This window comes from Passer montanus, unplaced genomic scaffold (genome assembly GCF_014805655.1).
Source record: "Passer montanus isolate IOZ18808 unplaced genomic scaffold, ASM1480565v1 scaffold13, whole genome shotgun sequence".
Lineage (NCBI taxonomy): Eukaryota > Metazoa > Chordata > Aves > Passeriformes > Passeridae > Passer > Passer montanus.
This window is the reverse complement of record NW_024359832.1, coordinates 1,838,966-1,863,640: the sequence shown is the minus strand read 5'-3', so window position 1 is coordinate 1,863,640 and position 24,675 is coordinate 1,838,966. Positions and strand designations below refer to the sequence as shown.

At 43.7% G+C, this 24,675-nt stretch overlaps 1 protein-coding gene across 2 annotated transcripts; it reads left to right on the top strand.

The window, feature by feature from the left end:
* The first annotated feature begins 14,816 nt into the window (after positions 1 to 14,816).
* On the top strand, positions 14,817 to 22,141 carry SRD5A3 (steroid 5 alpha-reductase 3). 2 transcript variants are annotated; one of them, XM_039699101.1, is made up of 5 exons: positions 14,817 to 15,420; positions 18,286 to 18,437; positions 18,834 to 19,028; positions 20,194 to 20,316; positions 20,770 to 22,141. In XM_039699101.1, the coding sequence occupies exons 1-5, from the start codon at positions 14,837 to 14,839 to the stop codon at positions 21,027 to 21,029; spliced, it is 1,314 nt and encodes a 437-aa protein (XP_039555035.1). In that variant the 5' UTR covers positions 14,817 to 14,836; the 3' UTR covers positions 21,030 to 22,141. The 2 variants fall into 2 exon arrangements, with proteins under 2 accessions (XP_039555035.1, XP_039555034.1); XM_039699100.1 differs by having other exon boundaries at positions 18,831 to 19,028.
* Positions 22,142 to 24,675: the final 2,534 nt, after the last annotated feature.

The following is a 24,675-nucleotide window of genomic DNA, read 5'->3' as shown; positions in this document are numbered from 1 at the left end:
AGAGAGGAAGGCACCTTTTCAGGACTGGATTTCCCTCCAGAAAAATGCAGAGGCACCCACATAGCTCCTTTGCCTAAGGAGCTACAAGGGAAATCCAGCTGTGCAACATTATTGCACTATCCAAATACAAAAACCATGCAAAATTTAATTAATTCCTTCTACCTACTTCTATTCAGGTTAAAGCTAACTCAGCTTGTGTCATTGAATGTGCCAAAAAATTTCAACCTGGGATCAGTCAACAATCATTTAATGATTTCAGTTTGCTCAGATAGGAAATAAAAACTACCCCACTCTGCACCCAAAACTACCATGACAGCCTCTGAGGAAAAAGCCAATCACCTGAGTCACAATACGTTAGAAATCCTCTTCAACCAAGCCTTCTGAATTTAAGCAATCCATAGAGATACTATCTTCTAAAAAATTGCTAATGAAATGTGTCTTGGGAACACAGCAGCACCCCAAACCTAAGGCCACGAGGAACTCATTCCCCAGTGCAAGAATTGCATATGTGACAATTTTGGGAACAGATCTGCTACCTGGCTCTCACACACCACTCACCCAGAGACTGTGCACAGATCCACAGGTCATTTCTTCCCTTCCAGCTCTCTGCCCCTGAAGCTACAGTCTCCAGGTGAGAAAGAACAGTGGGGCTTCAGGAGCAGCTACCCACGATCACCACCCATCATTGGAGTGGGGGGGTTAAACTTACTGCAGGGCTGTTTTGCTTATTAGTGCCAAGGCACTTTCAGATATTAATTACCGCTGGCACTGCAGGGCCAAGTTCAGTTCCCCAAGCTTTATCCAGAAGTGTAGGAGACTATGGAGATACAACCTGATATGTTTATCTTTGTGAAGCACGCTCTCTGCCTCAGTCGTGTGCCAGATGTAGCCACAGCTGCAGGAAGTTGTTTATCTGCCCTCGTGACCTTGCAAAAGTGTCGGGTGATGGTAAAATCATGTTTTTATTGAGCATCTCTTCTCTTCAACTGGAAATTCTTCACCATCAGTTAAAATGTATTTTAAATTCCACAAGGAAGCCAAGCACTGATACTGTAGAGCTCTGTAATCCAAATATATCCTTTACGGTGTGCTCGCTGAAGGAGTTTATTTTGGTGAGCCAGCTTGAAAACATTCACCTTAGGGAAAAAATTGGAACATCTGAACACCTGTGGTAGCTACTGTTATTAGTACCCTTTCTAAATCTCATAAATCTGTATATTTATTTCCCTTTACATCTCCACATTTTATAGAAACTTCATCTATCCCATTAATTTTACTGTGACAATATTTTGGAGCATAAGGAAGATCCTATAAGCCTTTGGCTGCATTGTTCAGGACTACTGGAGCACACAGGCACTTGGTACCCCTAGAATTTCGCTAAGGTTTGGAAACCAAATTATACTAGGTCCCTCTGAAAATTTTATTCTTTACAGTTCTCCAAAGGAGAAAAAGCACACCACGTGTCAGATAATTCTGTCAAAATAAATTTACAGCTGCAAATGACAGAGCAAGAGCATTTGTCTGTAGAACTAGATACTAATATACATTGATTGATCAACACTATGGTGTAAGTGATAGTCCTGAGCATGGGAGAAAAAGGATTAAGCAAAATACAAATGGTATGTATCCATCAACCTTATCACTCAGGAGAAAAAATAACAGTGTCATTAGCTAAGTTTCCAAAATAGCCCAGTTTCCTGCTTGAAAGTCAATCCTTCAGAAACAGGTTAAGCCTTCATTTTGTTATGACATGCTGGTAAAGTCACAAGGGTGCCTTTGGTCTTTTTCTGTCAACATTAACGTGCTAAGTGAAAATAATTGTTGCAATGGAAAATACTCACTTGGCACATAATACATTATAATTATCAATATTTCTTTTTAGTTGAACAGAAAGATCTTGTTTACCAAATGAAGTGAGTAAAAGTATTTGGTAATGTTTTGTTTTCATTTCCCTTCTACCTTTAATCCCTTCATTTGAGTCGAATTAACATACTAATTTTAGTGATTCTTTACCTTTTTCATTTTCAGAATAAGCAATGCAATTAATACTAATGTAGTCACTTGAATATTATATCTTCTGCATAACATTAAAATCAAGGCACATTCATTATGCCTGCTGGTGCTGTATTCAATTAGCTGCTTCTGCCTCCGCTGGTAACTTCCAGACATTCACAGTAGCTATGTTTAGACACATTTACTATGTGCTCATGACAAAAGCAGAGCCATGGATGCTTTAAAGCTTGGAATAGATCCCCATAAAGACGAAGCTGCTCTTGAAGGTTTGCATTGACTGGAAATCAAATTTGAGAATTCCATAATTCTTTGCTGCAATCTCATTTGTTATGGTCCAGAGATAATCTGTTTACATTTGGATACAGACCTGATTTTTTTAAAGTTAATTTAGTGTTCTTGAAAGAGCTGGGAGAAAATATCATATTTAGCCACAGGGGAATGACAACTTGGCTAGGAGCAGAGTAAATTCCCCACCTGTTCCTGATGAGGTGCCTCATTTCTTTTTCTGGTAGACATCCTGATGGGGATGAATGGGTAGGTTTATCTCTGCAGTTATTTTGGCCCTGGAACACTTATTCAGTCCTTGGGAAAAGTGCTGCTAAGAACAGCCATGGTGGCAGTACCATGGTGTGGCTACCTGTGGTTATAAGGTTCAACAGTTCCTTTCACACGGGACACCCAGTGACCATTAAAGGCCAGCAGCTCTCACTTACCAGTGACACAAGGACAGACCAAACCTGCAAGTGAATTCCTCATCCCAGATCTTCTAGCTCCACACTGGAAAGTAAATCTTAATTGTTTATCTGGGCAATTAGATGCTGAAATATATAAACTTAGAGGACCCATTTTTTCATAACGTTAGCTTGAGTCTGTGTATTATATGAATCTCTACTTTCTAAAATCCCCTTTTCCAAAGGCAAAGAGCTCCGCTCCAGGCAAAATAACTCTCCAAGTGAACCTAGAACATCCTATGGTTATATGTGAACACAGTAGAAACCTGCTGAAACCTTCACAAAATCATCCTCATCCATTTTCAATGCCATATGATTTTGACAAGCAAAATCTTTGAGGTTTCAAACTGGATAATTAGGTGGACCAAATGAACAGACTGGCATTCAAACTAGACTGTATTCAGGTATATAAAAAGTCCTGATTAAAGTCCTCTTGCAACAGGATGCCCTGTGCAATTCTTGGTAATATAACAAATACTGAGTAGGAAGGTTAGATTTCTTCTTTATGTGTCATGGATTAAATTGCTGCCAGAGCAGTGGGACTCATTCTGGTGCTTGCAGTTGAGGAGCAACCCTGCTCAATTGACAGAGATTCAAAGAACAGCCATAAAGAACATATGCCTTTTATGGACAGGTACCAGTGGTAGTTCTTATTTAGATTAACAAGTCAGAACAGAGATGATTTGATCATAGGTGCATGCACATGTGTCGAGCCTACAAGATGGATATTTTAATCTGTAGGAGACAAAGGCATAATAAATCCATAGAGTGAGATGTTGAAGCCACACAAATTCAGTTTAGAAATAAAATTGCAAGCTCTTTGGCTGTAAGGATAACTAATCACCGGAAAAACTTACCAAAATTTGTGGGACTTCTCCACCACTGAAAATTTGTAAGTCAAGAGTAAATGTCTTTCTTTATTTTTTTTTTCCCCCTAGAAGTTGTTCTAGGTCAAACTTTCATGAAGTCTCATGTCTTTGCTGGGGATGTAGGTGTCCTTTACATCAACAGAGACTTTGAGTTTATGGCTGTCAAAACTGAAGTCACAAAGACTCATTTTGATTAGAATTATTTAAAATACCATATACAAGAAAAATAAAAGATAAACAGAAATTATCAATTTATTCTTTTCTCAATTAAACATCATGGCAACATACATATTTTCACAAAACATTCCATAGGAAATTAATCAAAAAAGTGCTCCTAAATGCACTGTTAGGAAATTTTGGCCAGCTCTGGTTTATAAATACCCCATAAGCTCTCTGTGCTTGCTGGTGCTTTTTCTGTAAAACCTCCAGTTGAGAGCAACACAAACTGTGATGCTATGAGAAACTTAGGGCTGCACTCTATAGGCAATTTCAACACAGGCATAAAACAATAGAGGTGATATTTTATATGTGGCATCACTAATGTTCAACAGCTTCCTTAAACACAAACATTTTAAAAAATCAGTGTTCTGATCTTTTCTGTTATTCTGTTTCATTAAGAAACAATCTAAAAGTTGAACAAACTCTTTTATGTCTCCTCCAGAGATCTATCTTTTCATGTCTCTACCATCTATATTCCTTTTGTTCAGACCATAAATCAAGGTTCCAAGCCAGATATTTGTAATAAGTCTATAAAGAAAACAGAAAGAGGTGTGGTGAGTTTATCAGCTGGAACCACACATTTAAGTTTCTGGTGTACATAAAAATTCCAGACTTAAGTCTCTTGACTCTCCCTTCCAAAACATTTCCTGTATAGCTGCAAGAAAAAAAAAAAAAAGAAAAAGAAAAAAAAAAAAAAAAGGAAGAAAAAAGAAGAATAAAAAAAAAAAAGAAAAAAAAAAAAAAAAGGAAGAAAAAAGAAGAATAAAGAGACATGAAGAGAGAAAGAGAGAGGGAAAATTCTGGAAGGACACACATTAAAAAGCTACAGTAGCAGACTTTATTAGATGCTCAGCAGTAGCATGGCATGTTCAGACTGCAATGTGGTCTCACATGGGCCAGCCTGGCTGCAGGACTCACCAGCCACATTTGATTTCCAAAGCAGGGAATGGAGGTAAGAAGCAGTGCTATTACTTCCTGAGAGGTACGCCTGTTCTTCCTTCCCATCACAAAGTGAAGAATCCTCTTCTGTTTTCCTGGGAGCTCAGCAGAGTTTGGGCCAGGCCAGCGGGGGCTCCTGCAGGGTGAGAGCCAGCCCCGCCGGGGGCACGGGCTCTGGGCTGCTGGGGGACAGCAGGGGATAGCCCCCTGGCAGCCCCACAAACTGCAACCCAAACCCCAGCGTGGAAAACTTCGTGCTGCACAGAAATCCCTTTGTTTTTCCTTCCCTGGCATCTCAAAAATCCTGTACAATAACAGCTTAGTACTAGTCACAGAAAGGCTTGAGGAAGCAACAGAGAGCTGCAAAGATTTGTTTTCATTTCCTCCTAAGTAGTGTCTTCTAATTCATCAGATCACTTTCCAAGTCTCTTTAGATCTAAGTGGAAACAAATGCTGCATGCAAAGGAATGGAACTGAGCAGAGAAAATCATCCACTGTCATTGCATTTTTAGGTGTGACAAACACTGGACCTGCCTCTCCACTACATCCCCTCAGCATGGGTCACTGGGAATTAATCTATGACTTTCCTTAAATCCTCAAGCCAGATGAAAGCTGTTGGTTCAATTTGGAGGTGAACTAGGGAATTTAGCAGGCTAAAACTGTCTGTATTGGAGTGAAATTAAAAACTATGTTTCCTCAGCCAGGATGAATTTTCAGGGAGCTTATGAGCAGATCAGGAGTTGAATTCAACCACAGGCAACCTTGACAGCAAGTGCTGAGTCCAAAAGTTTCCAACAGGCCCTCTGTCACTAAGGACTAGAAGGCAGACAAGATACTGCTAAAAATTATTTTTGCAGAGGTGGGATGAAGCAAATGCTGCCATCTCCAGACACACGGTGAGGCAGGGGCTGGGGGCAAGCAGAGGGGCTCTGCATGACTTTGCACTGGTGGTCACAACAAAATGCAGGAGTGACAGGCTGGCCATTCAGTGGGCTTTCACAGCTCTTATATACACTGCTCACGACAGTCAGACCTCCGACTATTGTGCTAATAAATATCAGGAGGGTCCTGAGCTTAACTCTATCCTGTTCAGCAAAGCCATTGAACCTTGTGTTTAACCCCTTGCTGAATAGGGAGGGACTCCTGAAATAAGACCTAAATCAGCTGAAAGATGATGGAATTTAAAGGAATCAGGGAACAAGGAACTGAGCAAGGGACACTCTTGCCCAGTTAGAGCTCTGACAGGCCACAGTCTGTCCTCTTGGCCAGCAGCATCTGCACACCTTCTCAGGGCAGCCCATCAAGCCCAGACCCACGATGCAGAATGCCCAGTGCTTACATCCCTACATTCTGCCCATGACAGTGGAGACAGAGCCACTTCTACCCCCTGACATGGTGTACATGAGTGGCAGTTAAGGAGAGGTGTTTATCACTCATTGTCCTGTGCAGAGTCTACGCTGAGCACTGGCTCACACAAGCTAGCCTAGAAGGTTTAATGATCTGGCTGTATTTCTCCTCACACCCATGGGCTGCACAGTTGGAAAGGAAAACCTAAATTGTTTACATAGTGGTACAAATCACTGTGGTTTTCACCCCTCTCTCTTCCTCCTCTAACTGCTTCAAGAGGGATTTCAGCAGGAATAGTATTCTGTGTGTAAAGCTCAGCAGAACTATGGGTAAAGCACATTGCTCTGAGTTCCTGGCACATTGCTGCGTTCCTGGCACAAAAACCAGGAGCTCATGCAAATAATACATCCCTATTGCTCTGACAATCATCCTGCTGCTCTCAGTCCAAGGGGTTTGAAACCTGTCAGGATAAGATTTCATTAAAACAGCCAAGAAAACAGCAGTCTGGAGAGCACAGCCTGCATCTCCTCCTAGGTAACAGTGCCAGCCCCATGTGACCTCAGCTTGTTTTGAGTGGGACAATAAGAATGTTTATTAACTGCTGTCTCGGCTGCTGAAGCGAGATGAATCACACAAAGGGTCTGGCAAGCAAGTCGTGCTGTTAGCCAAAGCTGCTCACAGCATCTGAACACAGGGGCTGGGATTATTTATCACCAGAGACCCCCCTGCCTCAATCATATCTACCCACTCATAACTGTTTGTTTTTCTAGCCCTTAGTTCAGAGAGCAGCAGAGCAGCATGTGTCAGTGCAAATACACAGGTAAGGCACTACAAGTAATTAACTTGTGGATGACCTTTCATTTGCTTTAACACTTCCAGGGCTCTTTTTAATTTTTTTCCAGCCATACACACAGATGCCAATGAAGTGGACACCAACCTGCTTGTCTAGCTGGATCACAAGAAGCTCCTCTGGCTTCTCACATACCTATCAAATCCAGAAGACTGCTTCCACTGGAAGAAGATGCAGCATATTTGCAAAAGTGCTTTAAAACCAATGCCAGCCCCAGCTCCTCTGGTTTGCTGCTGCCATTTTAAATTTTTTGCCTCTTAATTCTGTGCCCCCAGCTCAGAAGCTAATCCTGTGCCATCATGTGTATGACAGACCTGGTAGGTAAGGAAATCTCAGCTCTCCTACCTAAAAATCACCAGATATTTGTCACTGATTGGCTGCATCTGAACATGCTTGCAGCATGTGGTGCTCTTCAAACACTGTTTCTCTGTCAGCTGAAACCAGTATTTATCATAATTCTACAGGCATTTGTAGTGTTAAGTCTCTAATAAATATTTATTGAAAGAATTACTAACGTAATTCTTTCTTGATGAATATTTACTAGAGATTTTCAGTCAGTAACCACACCAAGGGGAAAAATCCTTTAAAAATCTGTTACTGAAAAAAAATGAATTAGAAAAGCAAGACAAGATAAAAATTAACCAAACAGCTGGCAAAAAGGAGTACAAAACTTAAGCACATGCCAGCAAGGGAAGAAGTACACAGCAAAGGGTTTGACAGAATAAAAGATGTGTGAGCTAAAGTGGAACTGATTCCCTTCTCACTCCAGATTTCATTCAGAACTAGGCTGGGATTTGTAACAAACACAAAAAAATTGATTTCTTTTGAATAAAATCCCATTCTCTTGCACTTCTACTTGAAAATACTGCAAAGCCAGCACTAGGTTTGTCTCATTTACCACATCAGACTGAAAGGCTGAGCTCAGATGTAGTTAGGATCAAGTCCTGCTAAGGTAACTTAGCAGTTTCAAGTACAAATCATATACTGTTAGCACAGACCTTGCATGTTTTTTGCCCTTTGTAGCAATGTGGCATTAATAAGAAAGCAAAGATGTTAAATTGTCTTTCCAATATTACACTAAATTATTTAATCAGGAAGAGTTAATTTGCCCAGATTATATTTATACAATAAGGATAAATGGAAAAAAATTTGAATATTCATCAACAGCTTTCATTTCCCTTGTGACATGTTTACCTTTAGCAACACAAATTATTTTCTACAGCTGTTTTTACAGCTGTTAACTGTACTTAGTAGTTGAGAACCTGAATTTCTTTCTAGTCACAGGTCACAGACAGTAAGGGTTCATTGAGTCTCTGCATCTTTCCCAAGGCAGGATCACCAGCAAGTATGAGCAGACGCATGAATTTAGCCTATGACTTCAGGCTATGGCAGAGCACTGATAACACAGGGAAAAATTACACATCAGCATTCTGGAGCAGGGCAGCAGCCTGGCATTTTCAAACCTAATGTTTCCTTTTTACAGCAGGTGGCATCCCTGTGGCACAGTCACTTTCTTTAGCTCCCATACAAAGGGAGAGGTACCCACTCCAGATAATGCCCAATTGAGAGGTGCTTCTGATACTCAGTAATATCATTCTCATAGTCCATGACAATGTGGGTCCTGCTCCTGTTCATGATTTCATGTATAGACTGGAACATCTGCCACCACAGAGAACAGGACCTATGTCCTAAAATTCCTTCTGTTTCTGAGATTATTCTTATTAACCAGGTACCAGCATTAAAATACTTTTCATTCACAGTGCCAGAGGGTATAGGGAAAGCCCACTAATGTCATCCATTTCCATGGAGTGTATAAAGCAGCATAGAAATGGTCTGTGTTTCCTTGAGGGAATTTTGATTCTTCCTAATTGTGAGCTATAAATGTTGTTATTACCTTTCTCATTGCCTGCCAAGTCTATTTAGAGCTTTCCTTCTTCAGCTGATATCCCTGAGAAAGCTAACTGCCCTCCACTACTTTTATCAGCCTTGGTTTTTCTCCTTTGGTAGGCAGTTAGTGCCTGAACTCTCATACCTTGTATCTGAGTCTGAAAGTTTCAAAAAGAATCTCAGGGAGAAACTTTTACTTTTGAACCCATGCCTGAATGCAATCTGTCGATTCCAGGAAAACTCTGATCATTCTGCAAGCAAATATGTTCTGGCAGATTTCTAAATAAATATAAAACATACAGAAGGCAGAGACAGGTATGTCCTTTGAGGATTTTTGTAGAGAGTCAGATAATTATTTGCTACTCTGAATTCTGCCCCTGCCAAGCCCTGTGGTTGTGGCACGAACCTGTGCCCTTTGACAAAGAAAGGACTCATTCCTGAGAATTTTAACTTATCTTCCCTGCTCTCATTTTAACCATATCTTACTTATAATCTTAAGTAAGGCTGTATTTACTTTTCATTAAGCTATATTGAAAATCAAAATAATTCAAGTGATAATTATGAGCTTTAGGTAGTTTTCTCTCTTACTAACTTCTTAGAGAACGACAACTTCTCAAAAATCCATATGCCAGCTCATATAGCAAACAACAACTTGTCCAGACTTAGTCTTCACAGCACATTGCCAATCTGAGATCAACACCATATCACACAAGCTGCATACAACTGCTTTATTCCCAGGCTGAAACTCCTAACTGTCTCAGATTCCAAGTTGACTATGTGGGTAAAATACTGGCTAGCTGTGTTTGGTGAGAACTCAGCAAATAATATAGCTGAATGGTGAATAAATAATGTATCTTAGTAACATGGCTTTAAGACATGTAGAAGTCACACCTTGAAGTCTATGGATTCCTGTGCATGAATTATGAATGAAGATCTATGCAAATATAACAGTGTTTATCCCAGAAGCACGGCACCAATCCTGAACAGGAGCTCTCACCTTATCAGAGACTGACTCCTGCTTTCTATCACTAGTGGAAACACTCACATTCTATAATTTGAAAGCCAAGGGCACATAGTCCTCCCTTGAATGGGGGGAAGTGCATTTCAGTGTTTCTCACATCTCTAAGCATGCTTTTTTTTGTGCTCTGTGATTTATGTTTTCTTGGCCACAGCATCTCAGTATATTCTGCCAGTGATCAAAACCAGTAGACACAGGCTAGCATTTTAAACTTCAAAATGCAGCAATCTGATGGCTTTCTTGGTTTGCTTGTTGACAAATTACAGAAATGTGTGACTTTAGCCCATTGTGTTAATTATTGAATCAAATAATATTTTGACAGCTAAGGTTTCTAGACCCACTAGTACCAACCAACTAAATACAGATCATTACATCCTATAAACAAGTGTCTAGATTTTAAAATCCTCGCCTGTACTGGCTTTAACCATTTTGATACAAGTCTGAAAGACTGTGGCCTCTAATTCTACTTTCAGGGTTGTCTTTGTGCTAAATTCAAATTGAATCCTGTCTCAGAGATTACCAAGAAACCTAACTGGAGCTATTTAGCTCACAAAGTTTTTGGGCTTCATTGGCAAACAAAAATATTTGTTGGAAAGAAAAGCCTGAACAAAGCAACCAGCAAAAAGTATCTGAGTAACTGAATCATTTCCGTATTCTCTCTTATAAATGAAAAAAAAATCACTACATAATTTAGGTGGGTAAGTCTAGTAAGTCTGGAGTTGCAGTGAAATCTGCCGTGGGCCAGCCAGTAAATGATGCTGATTTTTGTCCCTCATGCAGACAAATTCCTTTCAATAATATGATGGCCTGAGTTGAAAATCTCCAAAGCAGAGCTTTCCTGTCCCACACCCTACAAGCATTTTATGAAGCTCTATCAGACATTGTGGTTCACAGTGGCCCACACAAGTCCAGTTTTGTGACATGGAAATTTGAGCTCTCCAGCTTTTCCTATATGGTTCAGCCAAGCCTTGATCCTCCTTCTCTGCTTTTGCACACCATCTTTCTAGGCTCTCTCTCCATTCTCCATATATTAAAACCTAATATGTTTTGTTATGAGTGATGTCTCACAGAAGCCTATAAACTGCCTGGGGCAGGCAGGAAACACAAAGCAGTTACATTTACAGATAACTCTCTTGCATGACCTGGACTTTTGTGGAAAAGTTGTTGTTTGGATTTTTTTTAAGTTAGTGAAAACCTCTTTGCATCACACTCATCAAATCAACCCTAGATCTAGGAGCATAAATAATTTATACCCACTTTTATTCTGGATCCCCTAAGATTCTCTATCCCTCAAGCAGGGCTTCAGCAGAGAGGACAATACAGCTCAACAGCTGAGACATCCATGTTCAGGAAGAAAAATATTGTCACTCTGGAGGATACCTGTATCCATCAGTTATATCGGGAGCCCAGGCAAATAGTTTCATCTATTTACCTAATTTTCAGACAGATAAAGTTAGGTTTAGTTGGACTCCACCCCTCAAGGTGGAATAAGTGTCACGGGGCTGAGAACAAGTATTCGCCACAGAAAGCCAACAAGCAACCACAAACGTCTGCAATTGTCAAAGTTCGAAGCCTACAAATGCAAAAATCAGCTGTTCTAGACAGCTAACGCAAGCAGAGGCTGCGAGGTGGGAGCCCCGCAGCGCTGCTGTTGGGAGGATGCTAGGAGGGTGCTGGGAGGGTGCTGGGAAGATGCTGGGAAGATGCTGGAGGATACTGGGAGGGTGCTGGGAAGATGCTGGGAAGATGCTGGGAGGGTGCTGGGAGGATGCTGGAGGAATGCTCGCGGCGCTCCCGGGCAGCAGAGCCGGAGCCCAGCCCAGGGCGGGCGGGTTTTGGGAAACCGAAGAGTGCTGGTGCCACCTAGAGGGAATTACTCGCCTAAAAAGTGGCACATGGTGTCACACAATTCGCCACAATTGCACAGCACTGGGGAAAGAAATCCTAGAAAGAAGGGCTCTCTCTTACTGCTGTGCAAACTATTTACACAATATGGGCAGTAGCAGCGTAGAATTTACATCTTCTCAGTTTAGCTTGAAATTATAAATGCAGACTATATTTAAGACAACCAACTACTGATTCCTCTTCCCTTCAAACAATTTCCCAGCTACACAGCTGTTTTCATTCCCCTCTTCCTCCAATTATTTGAACTCTGAGGAAATAGCCAACAAGCTGACCACACTGGAGGTTGGATCCTGCTTTCCTAAAGCGACAGCCATGGCTGGAGCCAGCTGTGGAGGGGGCCTTGGGCATCCAGGAAACACTGACTGTGGTCAAGAAAGCCTCAGGGATGCAACTCCGCAGCCCTCTGCAGACCACCAGCTTTTCCAAATGATCCATCTGGAGTCTAGCATCTTCCTGTGTGACTTAAATCTGCTCTACATGATAGCCGGAAAAGGACCAGCACCCACAAGTAAAGGAAGGATTCAAGCATAAACATAAATCTTTGTAATTCTTTCAACATTAAATCTGCCACCTACACCTGTAGGTTTTACCATGATTATAGCAGTGACAACAACTTGCAGGGACACTATGGAGCTTGGGGAAGTATTACTGATAGGTGGACTCTGTGGCCCTTTCATAGCAGGTTAATTTCTGAGTAAGTGTTGACCAAAACATTGGACCACAGCACTGTCCTTTAAGCTTCTGCACATGATCACTGCCATGGGTTAGTCCATGGGCACATTTGTGCTGTGGCTCTTATTTGCCCCCTGGGAAATCCCACATGGCATCTGTGCTGAAGCTGGTTGTTAATATATTAAGAGATTGTTCTACCTGTTACAGCTGCAGTTTTCTCAAACACTAATTCTCTTTCTTTCCACCTATGTGTCCTGGTAGAGTGCAGAACAAGTGTGGGGCCATTACTACTAAACCCTCTTTGCCTGGCTTTGGTGCTAGCAACACTGCAGTCAACACACCACAGCTAGCAACACAGCTTGCCATGTAGAAATAGTGCCTCATACACTTGTACCCACACCTAGAAGATTCCTGGTCCTCCTTCCTTAAAGCTTAGCTCAGGAAAGAGTTATTTGATATGAAATATTTAGTAGTTCACTGACCTCCATGAGAGCTGTACCTCCAAGGCACTGGGTTAGATAAATTTGGAAGATTATTGAAGTGCCAGTAAGTTGAATGCCTGTCACCCTAAATGGGGATATGGCAAGATGCACTGCATATCTTTGGGTATGTGGAACTGTCCTGCTGGAGCCCTGCTGTCATACACCAGATCTATTCCCCAGCAGCACACCTGTAGGTACTCTGTTTTCAATGTCCATTGGCCACTACAACACCACATCCCTTATCCTTCTCTTTAAAAGCATCCCCGAAGTCCAAACTCTACAGAAAAATGTATCTGGAGTGCTGTGGAAGCCAAGGATCCAGTCAGACTGTTGCAGAGCCATGCCATACACCCAGCCAGGAGTCTTTAGACCATGATTTCATGAAAATAGCAAGCACTGGCCACCAAGATCGCTCAGCAAAGCTAATTCAAGTTTTAGAAGGTTGCTGCTCAGACAAGGAAGGACTTGCTTTATAGGCCAGACCATTGCTGGCCCTTGTCTTATCTGTCTTGTGGAAGCTGTAAAATGAGCAGACTGCAGAGACATGTCTGTGACATGTCTCCTTTTTGTTTCAGAAAGAAAGTGAGGCTGAAAAGAAAGAGATACATCTGCTGTGTTTCAGAGAGACACACAGCAAGAGTGGACAACGTCCAGCTGAAGGGAGTGTGCAGCACAAGAGGACAGGGTGCCTCAAGTCAGGACCTACAGAAGCACATTGCAGCTGTGACCTGCATGCTGTCACAGACAGCTCCTGAGCCATCACTGCTTGCAAAGCAGGCATGGCTGTCCCTGCTAACACATGCCTTGCTCTGCTGGAGCAGTCACCACAGCAGCACTTTGGAAATGTGGCCATGTGGAATGCAGAGATAAGCATGGCAAGGCAGCTGCTGACAGAGCTCCCCAGCTGCAGGGCTGGGAAGCAGCGATGGTGACACCCCTGCCCAGCACAGCCTGGGCATGCTCTCCTTCCCCCTGCTCTCACCAGCTGGGGAATAACCCAGCTTATAGTCAGCTCCTTCCTCTGGCTCCCCAAAGATTTACACTCACCTGGCTGATATATTCATCTCCTGCTAATTACCAAAACTACTTGGCCATGAAATCCTTGAACCAGATTTAGGTTTCAGTTATACGGAATTGACAAGAGAATTGACAAGAACTGAGCACCAAGCATTGACATAAATGATATTGAAATAAACATTTATTATAAGCTGTCATGCAGATAGAAACAGAGAGTTACCAACACATTTTAGCAGGAAATGTGAACTTCAATGATTTTTTCCCAAAGCAATGTTACTGACATCATGAGTGCTTCAGCAGTGCATGTGCTGCTTTGAAGGATTCACTGATAGGATTGATTAATGCAGTCATATCTCAAAATAATCTAGGCAGGATTTATACCTCTGCTTAATAAAGTACATTGGTAAAATTTAAATTTTGCACCTCAGTGGCCTTCTACTGAATGGCCCAGAAATTAACACAGCACTCATGGCATGGCCTCACCAGTGCTGAGCACAGCGGGGACAATCCCTGCCCTGGTCCTGCTGGCCACACTGTTGCTGACACAGGCCAAGATGCCATCGGCCTTCTTGACCACCTGAGCACATCTGGCTCATGATCAGCCTCTGCTGACCAGCACCCCCAGGCCCTTTTCCACAGGGCAGCTTTCCAGCCACTCTTCCCCCAGCCTGCAGCACTGCAGGGGTCACTGTTGTTGTGACCCAGGTGCTGGACCCAGCACTTGGCCTTGTTAAACCTCACACTCCTGGTCTTAGCCCATGGATCCAGCCTGTCCAGATCCCTCTGCAGAGCCTTCCTGCCCTCCAGCAGATCAACTCTATCACCCACTTGTCGTTATCCATGAATTTACTGAGGGTACACTCGACTCCCTCATACACATAAAAATAATGACATTAAACAGGACTGTGCTCAATTCTGAGCCTTGGGGAACACCACCGCAGACCAGCTGCCAGCAGCACCATTCACCACCACTCGCCGGGCCCGGTCACCCAGCCAGATCTCAACCCACGAAGGGTACACCTGTCCAGGCCGCGGGCTGCCAGCTTTTCCAGGGGACTACGGCGGGGACCGGCGTCAAAAGCAGACGACACGGCCCGGCGCTGCTCTGGGCGCAGCGACAGGGACAGCGGGCAGCGGCCGGGCCCCGCAGTGCGGCTCGGGCTCCGCGGGCCCCGCTTTTCCCGAGAACGGGAAGCGGAAGGGACAGCGCCGCCGTCGGGGCGGGGCCGGGGCAGGGACCGGGGCGGAGCGGGGCCGGGGCGATGCTGGCGGTGCTGGCCGCCGGCTGGTCCCTGCTGGCCGCCGCCTTCCTGGCGGCGCTGCTGCTGCTCCGGCGGGCCCCGGCGCCGCGGCCCGGTGGCGCTGGCCTGGTGATCTCCGGCCTCTTCCAGGACCTCATTCGCTACGGGAAGACGAAGCGCGGGTGCGGGCAGCTCCCTGGCTGGCTGCGGCTCCTGCAGGTGCCCAAGAGGTGAGGCGCGGGTCCCCCCGGCCGTGCGTGTCTCGGGTCCCGCAGCCGCGGGTGGCGGCAGGGAACAGCACACGCCGAGAGCACGGCGGGGTTTTACAGAGCTGGGCTGGCTTTGCTGCAAGGTGTTACTCTGGTTCTGCAGATGGAGAGCCGAGGAGCGTAGAGACTGCGAGCGGTCATACAGCATCCACGTGCTCCAAATCGGAACAGTAACCTAATCCCTTGAATCCCAGTCGCATGCGAGGTCTCCGAAACAAACCTCCCTGCAAGACTCAGGTCGGGCACCTGGGAACGTGGAATCCCGAGTGGCTGTGACTGTGCAAATATGCTGCAGGTTGACTGTCTTACTCCAGTTCGCAGTCCTTGCCTTCTCCCTTCAACGTTTCTTTTTGGAATGTGGCCAATACCAGCATGGCAACACAGCAGTGTAGAGCTTGCATGAACAGTTTCGATAAGGCAAAAGAACCACTGCGTTATCCAAATCCACCTTAACAGATGTTTGATGAAACAAAATTAAGTATATGTATATGTTTAGATGTGTAATGAAATGAATTAAATTAAATAGATTTTTAGTGAAATCATGAAAGGAGGCAGTCCCCCCCGCCACCCCCCTTCACAGCTTTTTTTATCTATTTCTGGTTTTATATATTATGGGATTTCTTATTTTTTAATCAGCTGAGATTCATGACTATAACTAGTCTTTGACTTGAAGGGAGGGCAGACAGGATCTTGCAAGGCCAGCAGGACAGGACTGGGAGGTTACTTCGCCCGAAGATGTGATCTACCCTATTGTAACAATCTCTGACACATTTTGTATACAAAGCTTTCAAACCAAAAGTTAAAAAAAGTTTTGTGACACAGCATGTTATTCATGGAGAGGTTGTAATGTAGAATCTTGGTTATCGGGCTTCGTGATACAGAAAATACCCAGGGATGTGTTTAAAATGTGCAGTACCTTGCGTGAAAATAAGGATTCATAGAGGCTTTGTCTTAATCACTGTGTACTGCAGGTTCTTGTCTGAGTTGACCTTTCCCCAACAGAAGTTTCCCAACACCATTTCTTAGGGAGAGATTGGTGTCTGAAGAATGTGCTTTCTCAGGGAATTGGTCTCAAGGTCTCAATATGTACAAAGCAATTCTCTTAGTTAATTATAATAATGTTAGTGAATCCATAACACTTCTAACTGAAGGAATAGAGAAGATCCTGAAGGTAGCCAACAAGACATTTTCTGTTCTTTTCAACTGTGTCTGGTTTCCAGACAAGCATTATGTTTTCACTAGCCTGGGCTTGTTTTTAATTTTGCTGTTCTGTCTTGTAAAATGTTGTGTTGTATTTCAGGTTGCTTTGGCAAATAGTGAAAATTCCTCTCGTTGAGGAGGATGGCACGTGTACTTACTGCAGTGCTGGTTTGATCCCTAGGTCAGATAAATCCCCAGTGTAACTGGCATTGCTGAAAGCTCGAAGGGTGTGTCTCTTAAGTTGCCAGGGCTTGTTTGTGTGCTGGTAGCAAAAATCAGTGTGTGGAGAAAGTTCCCTGGTAAGTGACAAGATATGAGTTGACTGAGTAACAGGACTGCAGGGAAAAGAGCTTAAAACTTGGAGGGGATGGTGAGTTTTTATCAGTGTACAAATTCTGTTTGTCTTAAAAAGTGAGGGAGGGGGGTTAAATTTTAGTTCTACTGTTGCGAATCAGCAGACAGAATGTTGCAGTTTCTGCTTGGTAGGAGAAGGAACTGAGGAGAAGTCATAATCTGTATGGAAAGCCAGCTGCTAATGGGCAAGGTGCTCTGGAGCACGCAGGGATGCTTGCTGCCGCTGTGATTCTGACTTGATCTCTTTTGTGCTCTTGAGAGATACCTGAGCTGCTCTGGGAGAGGTCACTGGTTTCACTAAGCAAGGGTGTTGTACCCCTTCACTGCCCCAAGAGAAGAGTTTGCATGTTCAAGAGAAATATGGTCTTCACTTGACTATACAGTTATATCCTAGTTTTGTACCTATAGTCACATTGTGAAGTCAAGGCCATCAGCGTCTTCCCATATTTTATCTCTTTGCAGATGTCTCCAGAAGTACTGATTTTTCTTCACTGCCAGAAGGACTTTTAATTTTAAAAGCAAAAGGAAATACTGCATCACCTAGTTTGAGATGGATATTGTAAACAGCTGTAGGCTGTCTAACTCAGCCCAGTTACCTGCCTTGACTGTTATGTCTTGCATTTTGGTAATGCACAGTATGCTTTTGTAAGTGCATTACAGGGCTGACAGATTCTTTGTTTCCTTAAAAAAAACCAAACCTGTGGTCTTGTCAACCCAGCAGTGTTGATGGTCACTGTTTTTTTTTTTTCTATATGATCATTGCAGACCTTGAATTTGCAGAAGGACAAGATATTTTAATGTAGAGCAGGATAACTGTTTCTGGGTTCCTTTGATGAATTTTAACATGTCATGTAATGCACCCACTGGAACTGAGAAAAGTGGGAGTGCTGTGAGGTCTAGCAGCTTGGAAATAAGCAGAAAAGTAATCTGGATGTGCTTTGAGTGGTGTAAATTATAAAGAAAATGTACATCACAATTAGTTGTAAGCCTTGAGGAGTACTTTTGCAATGTGTGGATAACACTGTCTCCTCTTTAGTACAGCTGTGGTTAGTAAGGTAAGCTAAGTTAGAGGTTATTCCAGGCAGCATTTCACTGGGATAAAATGTGTTAAGGTTATTCCTGCTTCGTACCACTGAAGTCCTGAATTCTCTATTTGGACATTTGATGTGAGCACCAAAATGGAATGTACTCCCCATCAGACAAGCATGTCCTGCAGCTACATTTCCAAGGAATGTGGAGAACATTAATGAAAACCCTTTTATGTTCCCACAGGTGGTTTACTCACTTTTATGTGGTTTCTGTGCTCTGGAATGGTTTTCTGCTGATCTGTCTTTTCCGAGCTGAGTTCCTTGGAGAGTCATTCCCATCATGGATTCAGGACATGCACCATGCTCTTGGCAGAGATTCTCAGAGCAAGGACACGGGCAAGTATTCCAGATATTATAATGTAGCCATATAAATAAAAAACTGTATTACAACACTGCTGAATTTGTATCCAAGTGCTACTTCACTGGTTGCTTTTCAACTATGCTCCAAATTAATTTCCTGGTACACCAAGTACCTTTGTCATTATTGAAGACAGAAATATTTATAGATATGCTGGCTTTCAGCAGTCCTTTTAACAGAAAAGGCCATTAGCACCTTCTGGAAGAAATCTTGCTCTGGTCAGCAGTGCCTCACCTGTACAAATATTTTTCCCAGTTAATTTAAAATGAGGGTAAATTCTGCTGTGGGAAGAGGGAACACAGTCTTTTTGAAGTATTGTCAGGGTTAAATTGTTCCTGTCTGTTTCAAAGTTGCTGTTTTTTACCTGTAAGCAGACAGTGAGCACCTCTCTGCGCTCCTGGTTCTCTTGCTCCTTTGGCTGCATAGCTGTCGAAGACTTGCAGAATGCCTCTGGACCAGTGTGTTTTCCAGTGGTGTCATTCATATCGTGCAGTATTGCTTTGGACTTGGTTACTACATTGCTGTTGGCTCAACTGTGCTGTGCCAAGTGCCTACTAATGTCAGGAATGGTAAGTGCCTGCTTAGTTATCATCAAAGATGCAGTTTTGCTCTCATTTGTTTGCATTGTCGTGAATGGTTTCATAGAGAGCTGCTTGTTTGAGAAGTGTGTTCACTGATGAGACATAAAAGTACTTCCTGGCATAGTTAAAAGTAATTACATTTCAGTATATCACACAATCAGCCACCATTATACACAAACACAGACAGGAACACACTTTCATGTTAACCATCCTGGTTATTTGCTGAAAGGATATAGATCATATGCTTTTTGAAGGACAGTAATAGGTACCAGTTCTCAAATGCCACTGCACAACTTCAGTTCTCAAACTGAAGAGGAGTTTGTTGTAAGCTTTCCTGCAAGCTGAGTCTGCAAGGCTGTCTTGGCCATATCCTTTTTCTTCCATGGAGAACTTGCCACTGCTCTGCCTTGACTAAGGCAGTGTTTTCTTTCCCTTGGTTGTAATGTTTCCATTAACACATGAGAAATTTGTATTATGTGACTTGTTTCTGCCAACACATTCCATTAGGTCTCACAACTGAGCTGCTAATTCTCCTGCACAGACAAACCATCAGCTGGCTGTAGCACTTCTCCTGTGATTAATTTTTGTGAGGCAGTCCTTACCAAGTTTGGTGAAGCTTTTAAGTACTTTGAACCACGTTGGACAGGGGGTGGTGTGTAGATGTGTGTGTATGTATGTGCATCGCTGTGAGGAAGACAAGTGTGTGCTTGCATGTTGACCTGAGCCATGACAACATGTTTAATTAGGATAATAATAGTTACAAACAGTGTTGAATATTGAGGTCTTAGACTACCAATTATATGTCGTTGTACATCAGACTGTATTTCAAGCTGCTGGATTAATAACTAGGTATTTTAATATAGAGCGGTCAAGGGAAATGAGCTACTAGCTGGGTACTTAAATGATAGAGGATTTCAAAGCCTCTTTCAAGGAATTCGAGGTTCACTACTAGAATTTTGTAAGACAGTAACATCTGAGAAAATGTTATATAGTGTTTTGAGGTGTTGTATATGTTATATATATATTGTTTGAGATGTTATATATGTTATATATGCTATAACACTACATGTTATAGCATATATATATAGGGTTTTGAGATGATGCTTGGGAAGTTACTTCCTGGCTGTATATTAATAAAACATATTTCATTCAGGAAAAAGGCTTTCTGTGCAGATCTGCTGGTATCACATTCTAGGAGTTATGATGTACGTTTGGGCCTCTCTTCACCAACACAGATGCCTTGCAATTCTAGCTAATCTTAGAAAAAGCAGATCAGGTAAGATATTTCATTTCTGTCTACTGTTTACTTAGGTATTTTTTTCTGTTCTTTTCAATAGGCTTCTGTAGCTTCTAATACCTTAAACACAAGTGTTTCTCAGTTCCTGTAGTGTGTAGATCAAATGAAGCTGTTGGGATGGCTGAACTGGGGGGAGAGGGTGTGGTATGTCTGTATATATAGCTCTGTAAAACTTAAAATGAAGCTCTGTCTTCTAACATCTTAAGGATAGACATGGTTTCCATACTCTGTTTGCACAGCCAGAGGTGGCATCTTATTTCATTAAGTGCAAAGCTGCCAGATCAGATGGAGGTTGGATGATGATGACTAATAAGCATATTGTTCTGTAATTGTGAGAAGATTGTGATGATTAATAAGCATATTGTTCTGTAATTGTGAGAAGAAGAGTTTGTTTAATGCATCTTGCCAATTAATTTCTTTGTTTGCTTGCAGGAAAGGTTGTAAGTCTGAGCCACAGCGTACCTTTTGGAGACTGGTTTGAGAGCGTTTCTTGCCCTCATTATTTTGCAGAGCTCCTCATATATGTTTCCATGGCCATCACACTTGGAATGCACAATGTGACATGGTGGTGTGTAGTGATGTATGTTCTTTTTAACCAGGCACTGGCTGCTGTTTTGTGTCATGAGTTTTATCAGAAAAACTTCAGCTCCTACCCAAAGCATCGAAAAGCATTTGTACCACTTGTTTTTTAGAGAATTTTTTCTATGAGTTTTTTTATTTTCATGAAAACTGGGAATATAAGAGATTAATGGTTTATTAAAACCAAGGTAAAGTCGCACACTTTCTCTAATTCTACCTCAAAAGCACATAATTTTAATGATAATCTCGCCCAGGTGACAAATTTCTGAGAAAATGTAAGGTCTCTGCATATCATGCAAGCTAAAAAAGGTTTACTGAAGACCTTAATTCAAAGTGGAGAGATGCTAACTGTGTCTTTTCTCTTTTAAAATTATATCTTATGCATAAAACACTTGCTGGTGTGTAGCAAGTCCAAATTCATATATGTGAAAACTATTGAAAGGAGGGATGATTCCCTCCTTTGAACTACTGTATGTCATGTCTTAACTAATATTTAAGCATGTTTCTTTCCAAGTCTGTTTCCTTTGAATCACCTCAGAGGGAGGAAAATTGTGTATCTTTCTGTGCTTCCCTGGTGACAATGAAAACCAGCCTCTCTTTACAACCGTAAGCACAAAAAGCGATGGAGAACGCTGCGGTGGAGGAGTGACTCATGCTCAGCAGTGGAGATAAACAGGCCCGTTCGCTGCATTGTCTGTTCTGCACCACTGTGGTTTTGTTCATTGATGAAGACTGCTTTATCCCTAAACCGGGAAATAGTGGAAGGTCCTCTGGCTAAAAAGACAGCAGAAGAGAATTTGCAGAAAATTAATGTTCTTTGTTGTGGTTCTGTTGTCTTTATAGTGGGTTATTGGGAGTCCCTCGTGTCCCCTCGTAGAGGGGACAGCTGTGCAGATGACCATGACCATGACTACACTGGTTTCTAAACAGATATAATGAGCTGCCAAGGCAGAGCACACACAGAAAACAGTACCTGACAAGCATTTCAAAGAAATTCTTAACTGGGGAGATAATGTAACTCAGCACAGGGACTTTTTTTGCACTTAACTGTTGAATATTTTGGTCCTTCTCGTGACACAGGTGTGAATGGTCAGTTTGTGTGATGAAGTGATATGGGTGCTGGTGTTTCTGCATGTTGTCTACTTACATGCATACATTATTTTGTATATAAGAACTATTTTTATTCAATTAAGTATATCTTATGAATTGCCTAATTAAAGGCTTATTACACTCTGCCTCTATTTTGAATGGTCTTTCAAAACTGAGTTTACATATTTAAAAACATGAGCAATCACTTTATTGCTCCTCAGGAAGTACGTTCCTGTCCTTGTTCTGGGGAGAGCATCAGGGCACAGAGCTATCTGGGGTCCCCAGGGAGAGCATCACTGGGAGTGCTGTGTCAAGTTCTGGGCTCCTCAGTTCAGGAGAGACATGGAGCTCCTGGAGCAGGTCCAGCAAGGGCAACAGAGATTGTTCTGGGATTTGAGCATCTCTCTGGCTCCTCAGTTCAGGAGAGACATGGAGCTCCTGGAGCAGGTCCAGCAAGGGCAACAGATTGTTCTGGGATTGGAGCATCTCTCCTACACAAGGAGTGGTGGAGGAAGCTGGGCCTGTTCATCCTCAGGGGAAGACTGAAAGGGGAATTTGTCAAAGTCTACAAGTATCTAAAGGTGGGCATGGTGCCAAGAGGATTTAGGCTCACCTTGGTGGAGCAGCCAACGGGACAAGAGGTAATGGGCAGAAATTGATACACACGAAGTTCCACCTGAATATGAGGAGGAACTTCTTTACTGTGCAGGTGACTGAGCACTGGAACAGATTTCCCAGAGAGGCTGTGGAATCTCCCTCAGTGGAGATATTCAGGAACTGCCGGACACAGCCCTGCGCCGTGTGCTCTGGGATGGCCCTGCCTGAGCAGGGGCTTGGAGAGATGGCCTTCCTGAGCAGGGGGCTGCAGGGATAACCCTGCCTGAGCAGGGGCTGCAGGGATAACCCTGTCTGAGCAGGGACTGTAGGGATAACCCTGCCTGAGCAAGGGGCTGCAGGGATAACCCTGCCTGAGCAGGGGGCTGCAGGGATAACCCTGCCTGAGCAGGGGCTGCAAGGATAACCCTGCCTTAGCAGGGGCTGCAGGGATAACCCTGCCTTAGCAGGGGCTGCAGGGATAACCCTGCCTGAGCAGGGGGCTGCAGGGATAACCCTGCCTTAGCAGGGGGTTGTAGGGATGGCCCTGCCTGAGCAGGGGGCTGCAGGGATACCCCTGCCTGAGCAGGGGGCTGCAGGGATGGCCGCTGTGGTCGCTGCCAGCCCGACCCGCTCTGTGATTCCGTGCTCGGGGCCCTGCTGGGCTCACGCACACACGCAGCGCTGCCGTGCACTAGGCCAACAGCGAAACCGAGACGTGTCCGGGCCGTTCCTATGCGGATTTTTTTGCCGCCTCACGCAGCCGCTGCCCGTCCCTCCCGCTCCGGCAGCCGGCGGCGGGCCCGCGGCGGGGCGGGGCGTGCGCGCGCGGCAGGAAGGGGCTGAGGTGAGGCGGGGACGGGCCGCGCCGGCTGCCCGCGCTGTGCCCCCCGCGGCAGCGCTGCCCGGCGCCGCGCTGCGCCTTCCGCAGGCCGTCGGGCTCCGAAATTTCCCGCTTTTAGCAGAAAAAAAGGAGGGCTGCAGGGCCACCGCATCCTCCCCTTTCTCTGCTAAAAGAGGGACATCTGTGTCCGACGTGGGAAAGGGGTCGGTGCTCTCTTTCCCCCGCAGAAGCAGCTGAAAGCAGGCTTTGCTGCTGCTCCAAAGCTGCCAGATGTTTTTTTCCCCTCTCAACAATTAATATCAATTCCTTTGTGTTAAAAGTTATTCAGCAGTGTTCTCGGTAAGGGGATTCTAGTTCCACTGGTCACACAGAGGGATGGAAAATTCCTGACATGCGGCTTGGTGTAGCACGCCGGGTGTCACACACACAAACCAGAAATCACAGAGTGCTGCAGGGGGTGAGGGAGCGCTGGGAAGTCACAGCGTGTCACACAGAGCGTGGGAGCTAAATATCAACACCGGGAAACTTGGAGCGCTGCTGAAAGTGGAATGCTGGGAAGCCGTCATGTCAAAACACGCTGCGGGCCGTCTCTGCTGGTGGATGTGCTGGAACAAGCTTTCTCAGCCATCCCTGGTCGGGGATGAGAACATCGGTATAGAGATCTTGGGCCTCGCTTTTGATCACAGATACCTTACCGTGTGTAAAAGTAAACAGTGAGTGAGTGGAACTGGAGTGTGCTGGTCTGGTTTCACCACTGGAGAGTCTTAAAGTTAGTTTTCAGCAAATGCAGACCAAGTGCAGAAGAAGCTGATGGAAGCTGGCATAGAATTTGGCTTGGGGTCAAACAGAAAGAAGAAAAATGTAGGCTAGATAATAGGAATAAATTCTTTCATGTGACAGGGGTTTGGCACTGGTACTGGTTGCCCAGAGGAATTATGGGTGCCCCATCCCTGGAAGTGTTCAAGGCCTGGTTGGGTGGAGTTCTGGGCAATCTGGTCTAGTGAAAAATGTTCCTGCCCACAGCAGGGGTCTTAAAACTAGATGATTGCTAACGTTCCATCCAACCCATTCTGTGAATCTATGAAATTTTAATGTGTCTGAGATGCATTAAAAAGAAATGCAAGAAAATGATCCTGACCATTTTTGATTGGCCTTCTTTTTTTCCCAAGGTATCGTAGTCACCCAGTTTTATTTTGAAGCACTTACTAATATTTATATCAGAAAACTGTTCA

Bases quoted from the DNA above. Each gene is read 5' to 3' on its own strand.
- SRD5A3 (XM_039699100.1), top strand. From the start codon at position 14,837: ATGACATTAAACAGGACTGTGCTCAATTCTGAGCCTTGGGGAACACCA. The intron at 15,421-18,285 runs GTGAGGCGCGGG...ATGTTCCCACAG, and splicing joins CTCCTGCAGGTGCCCAAGAG to GTGGTTTACTCACTTTTATG. The intron at 18,438-18,830 runs GCAAGTATTCCA...TTTACCTGTAAG, and splicing joins TTCTCAGAGCAAGGACACGG to CAGACAGTGAGCACCTCTCT.